Below are 9,859 nucleotides of genomic sequence, written 5' to 3'. Positions count from 1 at the left end.
GTCACAAAGACATAAAATGAAACATGTTCTCTATTAAAAGGTTTCATTATGTTATCCAATTTAACTTGTTTAAAAATAAGAAAAATCAGTTTCAAACTGATATCACAAACAATTTTTGCCCTTGCCCTTGAGGCCTTTCAGATCCCAAACAAGAAGGCTAAACTTTTTCTGGAAATCTGTTTTCTGATTCTGGGAATAAGAGTATTTTTCTTATGTTGTTTGCTTTACTTTAAAAATAAAAATGCTAAATAAATAAGATCTTAAATTCTTCTTACAGACCATTGGTGCAAGGCTTCAACCAACCTCTAGATCTGAGAACACATAATACATAATTAATTAGAGGGCTAAATTAGCAGTCTGGATATGTAAAAACCAATTTTGTTAACGCTTACAGCAACAACAATATAAGGGTTCAACTTTGTTGATCCCAGCAAAAGGCTAATGGAGATTTGCGGATAGTTTGTCACAAGAACCAACGACAAAGCAAAAGAATGGAATGAGCTCACATTAAAGCCCAGAATGGTTAATGAATATTTAATCTGCCTAAGAGTATGTGCTTCCAATTTCCAAGAAAAATCGACTGCGAATCATAACACAAGTTTCTTATCCAATGCTATATTGTTGAGCCTAGAATAAGGTTAGTCCTCCAAGTTTCTCATTCACAAATGACTCGTTTGACTGGATTGACACATGTCTTGTTAAATTTACTGGCTGTTCGCTGTAAAACCACTGGTTAAGGCTGTCGTCGTGAGATCAGAGCTGGAGCAGAGCGTCTCTCTGAGTGCGGTGATTAAATGTGGATGGGCTCACCCGACGGCTCCATTAGGAGGAGATGAACTGTGGGTGGAGATGTGTGGCCTGTTTAGTGTTTATTTATTTATCTACAGCCACTGTCAACACCTGCGGTCCGCCCTGACAGAAAGATTAAACTGATCTAGAGGCGATGGCTCTCTTGGGAAAGGGAGGGAGCGAGAGAGAGCTAGAAGGAGGGGTAGCGCTAGTGTAAAATGTATTATGAGTGAAAGACTACAAACAAAAGCACTTATTCCCAACGAGATTTAAAAAAAAAAAAAAAAAACACCCCTCATGCTTTTTGAACAAAGAAGCAAAAATTATTTGCTGAGAACAAGAATTATAACCTGGTCTTTACCTTCCCCACCCCAATACACTGTATAATGTCCCGAGAGTGAGAGGCACAGCCTTGATCCTAGCCTATGGGGTCCCATTAACAGCCTCCCCCTCATGCCTAGTCTCCATCTGCTTCAGCCTGAGGGAGGATGAGGGGGATGTGCGGGTTAAGAAGGAGCTTCTGTAGCCAAACTGCAGCTGAATCTTTTAGTAGTGCTGTAAAAGAGCAGGAGGATGGTGCTGGTCTCTTTGAGTGGGGTTAAGAGCTACTTAGAGTCACAACGAAGCTCACGCAAGAGTCTGACCTCAAGGTTGATATGGCTTTTCCATGGTGTTCGGAGAGGTTTCTTACTGCCCTGAGACTACCCTTAAAAGCTTAAGTATCGTTTGTTTTTTTAATGCGTATGTTAGGGTATGCGTACAGTGCACATGATGTAAATTTCATTACTGTAGTAATAGCCAAGGCTGCATTTACAGTGGAGATCAAATTTAGAGAACAATTTAGTAATACTTGATTTTTTCTGAAATATTGTTAATCTTCGTTTAAAATTTGAAGGGATATTAGCTCTAGGTAGGGCTGCACGATTATGACAAAAATCATAATTGTCGATTATTCCCTTGAAATTGTAATTGCGATTATTAATTACGATTATCACAATTTACATTGAATGATGTTTATACCATTGTTTGATGCAACTGCATGCCGTATTTTTATATGACAATAAACAAGCTGAAAACACTCTAACTGAAAAACCTTTAGTGCTTTTCTATAGTATTAAGCCTCAAATGTCAAATATACATCGGATTGGTTTCTTCTTTAAATTATAAAAAAAGTAAAAATATGAATGGTATTATGATGTTATACTACAACTAAAACAATGGAAAAACCCTTAAGATAACATGTAGAAAGAAAAAAACATCTTAAGCGTGCAGAATAACATAAGTGGACTTTGAACGATTACGTAATTGTGGCATCCATAATTGTAATCGCGATTAGAAATTTGATTAATTGTACAGCCCTAGTTCTAGGTATACTACATGTTGCAAAAAAACCAAGGCATTTCAACAAAAACCTTTGTTTTGTGGAAAAAACTGTGATCAAAATTAGAGAACAGTAACCACTGTATCACGAAAGAAGATTACAACTAAAATTTTGGAGGGTTACAGCTGGCAGAAATTAATAGGAAGTGTAGAGGCCCTTGCTTTGAATGACTTCAGCACATATGCGGCCACAGGACATCACTAGTTTCTCAGATTGTGCAGGTGTGATCTTGGTCCACTCTTCTTCTAGTCTCTTCCACAGTTCGGTGACTGTAGTGTGTTTCTTACTTAGCCATAACTTTGTTGCCAAGAATTTTCTAGAGATTTTCAGTCTGGTTTAGATCAGGACTCTGGGCTTGCCATTTCATTATTTCAGTGTTCTTAGCTTCAAGGAAATGCTTTACCCGTTTTGCTATCTGGCAGGGGGCATTGTCCTGCATGAAAATTGCAGGTTGATTGGGAGATGCTTGTGGGGAAGGAACTGCATGTTGCTGAAGGACGTTCTGATAAACATTTGCATTCACTCTGTCAAGTATCTGTATAAGAGGCCCAACTCCTGCTGCACAAAGCATCACCCAAAGCATGACACTTCCTTCTCCACCTTTCACTGATTTCTTTACGCACTTGTGGTTCAGTCTTTCCTCAGTTTGACGCCGAACATAATGTTTGCCATTAGACCCAAATGAATTAAACTTGCTTTCATTACTAAAGTGAACTTTGTTCACACAACATGCTCCTCAGCAAAGGTGAGCCTTTAGATTTTTTCTGCTGGTGAGAGGTCTGGTCACTGCAGAGTGCACTTTCAGTCCGATATCTCTTAAATATGCTGAGACAGATCCTTACCCTGTTCAGCACTGAACTGGCAAGCAATTCCAGCTGCAGTGTTGAACCGATTCCTCATCGAGAGTCTCTGCATTATTCTGTCTTCTTGTGCATTTGTCTAAGGTGGACGACCAGCCTTTTTGGGGGACTTGAATGAATTAGTGTCATTGTAAAGCTGCAATATTCGAGAAATCACAGATTTGGAATGACCAACTTCTCTTGCAGTTGTGAAAGGGTCATCCCTTTGGCCTTCATCTGGACAACTTCCTGTCGCAGGGTTTCCGTATCTCAGTGAAAACTGGAGGAATGCTACCAGTTAAATAGGGTTTTTCAGACTTTTTTGTGCAAAGAAACCAAAAATAACGACTTTATTCCACATTTTCGTCTCTACTGCGTCACTTTGTGCAAAAAAAGTATTCTCGTAGCTTCGTCTATGGGAGGGTCAGAGAGCCCTCATATTTCATCAAAAATATCTTAAATTGTGTTCCGAAGATGAACGAAGGTCTTACGGGTTTGGAACAACACGAGGGTGAGTAATTAATTACATCATTTTCATTTTTGGGTGAACTAACCCTTTAAGGAAATTAGCACCAGATGCCAGATTAACACCAATAACTTGGAGGTATCTGTAAGTGTTCTCTAATTTTGATCAGGGTTCTTTATCAAATATCTCATTCAAGTTTTTATACTATGCTTCAGAATACAATAATTTATGAAATATGCTTAAAAACTGCCCTTCTACTTCTGTTAGGATAACTTCATATAGGACTAAGCAGTGACCTTGAAATTTAGGAAATTACAGTTTATTCTCTAAATTTGATCTCTTTTTGATGAAATTTGAATTTAATGTAGCCTATATGATCATAATTAATATAGTAAAAAAAAAAACTATATTATTGTAAAATATTACACCACCCTGCATCATATTAGCTGAATGAAATCTAATATTTGATTCTTACAAATTTTGGGGTGCTGATTCCAAAAATAGGTAGGGGGGACCAAAAAGGGAGGGAAAAAAACTCTCATACCTATTTTTTAAAAATATTCGAAAGCTAAAGACTGGGCTATGTTATTATAATTTAAAATAACCTCAAAATAATGCTTTGATGCAAAGCTGAATTTTCAGCATCATTTCTCCAGTCTTCAGTGTCACATGATCCTTCAGAAATTATTCTAATATGCTGATTTGCTGCTCAATGAATATTAGTATTTAGTTTATTAGTATTATCAATTTTGAAAACAGTTGTGCTGCTTTATATTTTTGTGTAAACGGTGATACATTTTTTCAGAGTTCTTTAATGAATATAAAGTTTAAAAGAATAGCACAAATTTGAAATAGAAATATTTTGTAACACCTTAAATGTCTTTACTGTCACTTTAGTGACCAATTTTTCATGACCAACTGATCAATTTAATGTGTCCTTACAGGATTCATTTCTTTAAAATATCTTACTGATATCTTACATCATTTTATTAAAAACAAAATGACAAAGAACCATTATTAATTCACATCAGAGAAATGCACACACTGTAGTCTAAATATAGATCAGAATCTGACATAAAACTAAATGTATCTTCATTCTGGTGTAATGAATGCTGAGAACAAATGAATTTTGATAGAAGCACAGCCAAATGAACAGTTGTGAGACTTTGCAAGGTACAGAATACTTAACCTGATCAACCAACATGTCAGACTACCGTAGATAATATGAAAATTTATGTTGAAGACAAGATTTAGGGCCTGAGCATTGTGGATCTTTCAAAACAAAGCTCAATGAATGCCAGATGATCATTTAATGAAGCCAGAACCCAAATCTGCTTTGTATAGAGTAAACCAATCAAAGAGTGTGCAGAGAGAAGACAGCTGGGGCCCGTTCTTCGTACGTCGCTAACTCAGTTAGCTGGATTTGATTGTTGACGATTTGGCATGATCTTGGATCATTTGGTTCTTCGAAGCTCATCCCGGAGTTGCTGTCATAGCAACAGGTCCGTAAGCTTAAACCTGCTCGGGAGCAGGCTTATTTCATGTAAACAGGATTAGATTGCATCTTTTTAAGCAGAATTGATACTTAAAATCTGTCCTCTACCACCGCTACTTTATTACAAGAGTACCCTACTAATCCAGGGACAATAATTTAAAATAATAATCATTTAAAAATTAATTTAAAGATAATATAATAATGTTGTGTAGTATGTTATACTATAGACACAGCCAGCTTTACTCAGAGAGATTTATTCGTTATAAAATAATTACTTCATAATTGTAATAGTCTTACATGCTATACAGATAATGTAGAGTCGTGCATTAATTTGAGTGCTGACAGCTATTATGGAAGTGGCTTGATTGAGCGCAGGAGATGCAGATAACATGATCTTGACCCTTAAGAAACTTTAATTAATGCTGTCACGTAACAAATCTGTTCAAATATAAAATTAAATGAATTTCTAATTACTACCTTGAAATAAAAATGTAAAGCCTGTACAAATATTAGAAATCGTGAATATAAATAATTGGGAATCATGTAAAAAATTCAAATAAAATAAAAAGAGTGCACATTTCATTTATCTATTATAACATTTATGTAGTTTTGTTCGCTTGGCTGTTTCCTTATAAAAGTCCAAAATTTTGTCAAGTTTTTCGTCAGGTGTCTTTTTTAATTATATGATGTCATTACGTTGCTGTCTTGCCGCCAGCCAATCGCTGCATTGCTGATCGTGGTTTCGAGTATCGATACATAGTCCCTTTTAAACCAACCCATGAACGCACAATCATCTCAGATAACTCAATCCAGCCATACTAATCATCAACAACAGGTGTGTTTGAAGAACCGAATTAGCCAGATCCTGATTAGCGCGATGATATCATCTTGGATGTGACATTTCATCTCGGATGTAATAAGCGACGTACGAAGAACGGGCCCCAGGAAACTGTTGGATCAGTCTTGGCCATCTAGAAGATACACAGTTTGCCATGTCACAGTCATCTCAATCATGCATGTTTACAAGGCAAATGACTCTTGTAAATCTACTAGTGAGCATCAGCTAAGAGCAATTCTCGCTGAGAGCACTTCACAGCCTTGTATGGCTGAGGAGATCCTCCAGCTGTTGCTCACTCCACATTCCCTTTGGATCACCATCAATTGTGATCTCTAACAACATAAGCTCTATGCCCACAGGGAACACGCTAAGACTTACAGTGCCTCCAGACAGCGTGATGAGACTGCGCTCATGTTACTGCTCATGGCCTAGAGAGCAGTTACAGTACAGAGAATTTGAGGAATTCTGCTTGCTTTGCCATAGTTTCTCAAAGATGTTACATAACAGTCAAAAACAATAAAGGGACTCTTGTTGTGACACGTACATGAAGTACGTGTCATGAAGAACAACAGAAACCCGAGTAAGCAAGAGTGGTTTTCCGTGATGAAGCTTTCATGCAAATGTTTGGTTTTGAGGCAGGAATTTCCAAGCCTACTCATGATCTCTCCATTGGTCTTCATTGATCTTGCCAGCTTGCCACTCGACTGTGAGCAAGGCTATTGACATTTTAGTGGCAAGAGATCTCTAGAATGGAAGTCTTAAAGAATAGTTCACCCAAAATGAAAATTTGCTTAAGTTTTACTCACCCTCAAGGTAATCAAAATTTAAATGCGTTTGTTTCTTCATCTGAACAGATTTGGAGAAATTTAGCATGGCTTGTTCAGCAATGGATCCTCTGCAGTGAATGGGTGCCGTCAGAATGAGAGTCCAAACAGCTGATAAAAACATCACTATAATCCACACCACTCCAGTCCATCAGTTAACATCTTGTGAAGAGAAAGTTGTGTGTTTGTAAGAAACAAATCTATCAATATGTTTTTAACTTCAAACCATTGCTTCAAGTTAAAATACGAGTCCTCTGTACATAATATTGCTTTTTCCAAAGATAGACAAGATGCGCGTTAAATATCGCATGCGATTTATCGTGCAGCCCTACCTGAGGGCTAGTAAATTTTAAGATTTTTTTTCTTTGTGTAAACTATTCCTTTAAGAATTGCCCTCCTATTTACAAGAGCTGGCATAGAAAAGGAATCACCTACTTCTTAAGATTTCCAACTCAGCAAATAGGTTCAAATAGGGTCATTTTGTCTGAATCAGGAGAGAAATCTGCACAGATCAAGCACCCTTTATAAGTGAAAACAGTTCAAAACATTTTATTTTTTACGAATTTCTGCTCCATCTGAAAGCACGTGATGATGATTTCCTGCTGATTACAGAACCGGCATTATTATCAAAATGCGCATGACAATCGCATTTGATTAATCGTGCAGCCCTAGGTTCAACTGCTGTAAATAGAGAACGTTGTGCTTCTTCATAGTGTTGTTTAGAATGTAACCCGCAGGCCTGAGTATATTAAAAAGATCTTGCATAATGCCACAAAGGGCCATTTATCTTGGAATCTGATACATATGGAAATCAGGTGAATCATCACAGCCTATCTTAGACCTTTCAAACTGCTGTTGTTTAAGAAATCTACATTAGAAAATAGCAGTAGGCGAATGGCTAATTCTTTAAAAAAAACAATAGACACTTGCCTATTTCCTAAACAATTATCTGACCTTGTCCGATTAATGAAAAGTGACCATACTGTCCTCTAGAAGGGTTTCTCTACCTGCTGAAATGCGAGGATAAACTATTATCAGATCAGTGGCTCTTGTGGATTTCCTGCCTGTTAGCAACTGATGTCTTTGCTTTCCATTTCCCACAAACAGCAGGAAAGGCTGAGAAGATTGAGATGACAGTTAAACAGGGAGTGCATGACTTGGAAACTCAGTTTGCTTATATATCTCCTGTGAGTGACATTTGAAGAAAAAGGAGTGGCATTTCAGGTTTTCTGTGAAGTCTCTACATGAGGAAAGTGGTGAAATGTTGCAGCCCACATATATTGCAAGTTTCCTATAAACCTTGATAAATATTGATCTGAATGGATCTGAATGATCTCAAAAGTTTAAAACGACTTACTAAAAACACAAAACATCAACAACCCCTTCACTAATCACTCATGGAACTGGATGGATACACATCCCATAATCATGCTTCAGTTGAGCCATACAGTTTCTAACACAGTTGCTTTAGGAGAAATTCTCCAGTTCCTCTATGCCAGAATGCTACTGTGCATCAAATACAAACTGATTTTATCACTGATCTGCAATTCAGGGTTCCAAATTTCTATTAAATTTCCAAATCTTCATTTGAGATCATTTGTGATGACTAGATACAAATTATAATAATAAATAAATTATTGAATACAAGTCATTTCTAGCTGAAGAAATTGTTTTTCCATGCCCTTTTAAGATTGTAATCATTTCCATGAGTTTTCCCAGACTGGAAATCACACTTTTATAATTGCCTGACATCTCCAGGTTTTCCAGGACCATGTAACAGTGCAATAAAGTGCCAGGAAATAATGCTTATCATGTAAATGACATCAGAATACCAATGAAAAAAGGTTTTGCACTATTTAGTCAAAGTCACATAAAGAGAAGAAAAAAACACCACAGCTAATCTTAGACTGCTCTGCATGACATTTAGATTATAAAAGATGTTTATTTTATTTTATTTTCATATTTCATTTTAGTTCCCAGGAAATGCCTCCCTGATCCCTTGTTAATTTCTAATCTTGTTACAGACCCAAACTTACTAGCCAGTGGTTGTCATATACATTTCCAGTTACGACTTAGCCTTTATACCATAACAACAACACTTAAAATGCATTTGAACAGTCTTTAAAATAATGACAAAATGAGTCTGTACATCAGTATTTTAAACAAAGGGCCCTCGGCTGCTTTTCAATTGGCGTCACACCCCATAAAACATGAGCCGGTGCGTTTGATTCTAACAATTGATATAGCCTATATTTCAAAAATGTAAAACAAAGAAACATGCAGGTGTAGGCTATCCTAGGACGCCATGCAGGTAAAACAACAACTACTACTACTACTACTATTAAAATCAAACCGTCTACACCTGCTCAAAGATGTGAACCTGCTGATTTAAAAACAGACAATAAGATTTTCTGCATATTTTTGGCAGATGACGCACGACGTGACTCTAATATACACCGTGCTGTAAAGTGAAACAATAACAATAACTTCTGCTAATGTTTCACTTTTCCTTGTCTTCTGCAAAGAGGGGGGAAAAAACTAAACACAGCGGCGAAGTTACTTTACCTTGAGTTTCTGCAGAGGAGTAAATCTCAACTCGTGCACTAAAGGATTTCTGAAGTGTGCAGAAACGCCCGCGTCTTCTCCATCCACCGCCGTGTGTAGTTTTCTGTTAGGGAACCTCATACTGAAAGAGGAAACATATATCTTTAAAAAGAAGCAAACGTCTCCAGTAAAGGCGTCCACGCGGTGCTCCTCTTACACACTAAAGAACTTTTCAGATTCCCTGGTCTTACATGCGCTGCCTTCTAGTCGGGTTTGAGCTAGCGGTGTTTGGCTTCGCTTTTGACGCTCTCCGCTTCTGTAAATTACCGAGCGATCAGCATCTTGCGCGTTTTCGTTGTGCGCATGCGTGATCAACGCAGGTTCTGACATCACATCGGAGGTGTATTATAACCTGAGCACCTGTTTTTTGTAATGCTATGGAATTAATTTGATTCATTTAAGGATTTATTTGTTTATTTAGGCTAATTCATACCATTGTTTGTTGTATATTTAGTCTGTTGTTGACTGACAAAACAGCTTAGACAAACATGTAAAAACAACTGAGAACTGTTGGTGTTTTTGACAACCGTGTCAGAAAGCTGTTTATTTCCGGCTCTGTTGCCTGGTGAATCCCTTACATGCCTGTTAATGTGCGCAGAGCACGTGCTTAAACCGCTGGAATC

At 37.3% G+C, this 9,859-nt stretch overlaps 1 protein-coding gene across 1 annotated transcript in view; it reads right to left on the bottom strand.

The window, feature by feature from the left end:
* LOC107754844 (lysophosphatidylcholine acyltransferase 1-like) overlaps window positions 1-9,583 on the bottom strand; it is a 33,678-nt gene extending 24,095 nt beyond the window's left edge. The window contains exons 1-2 of the mRNA XM_016571453.1: window positions 9,428-9,583; window positions 9,198-9,318 (exon numbers count right to left, since the gene is read on the bottom strand). Of these exons, the coding sequence (XP_016426939.1) occupies window positions 9,198-9,317 (120 nt within the window). The 5' untranslated portion in view covers window position 9,318; window positions 9,428-9,583. The remainder of the gene's footprint in view (window positions 1-9,197; window positions 9,319-9,427) is intronic.
* Window positions 9,584-9,859: the final 276 nt, after the last annotated feature.

Source organism: Sinocyclocheilus rhinocerous, unplaced genomic scaffold (genome assembly GCF_001515625.1).
Source record: "Sinocyclocheilus rhinocerous isolate Xijiao unplaced genomic scaffold, SAMN03320098_v1.1 scaffold21, whole genome shotgun sequence".
NCBI classification, from domain to species: domain Eukaryota; kingdom Metazoa; phylum Chordata; class Actinopteri; order Cypriniformes; family Cyprinidae; genus Sinocyclocheilus; species Sinocyclocheilus rhinocerous.
Note: the sequence above shows the minus strand (reverse complement) of the source record. Positions and strands in the feature narration are given on the sequence as shown.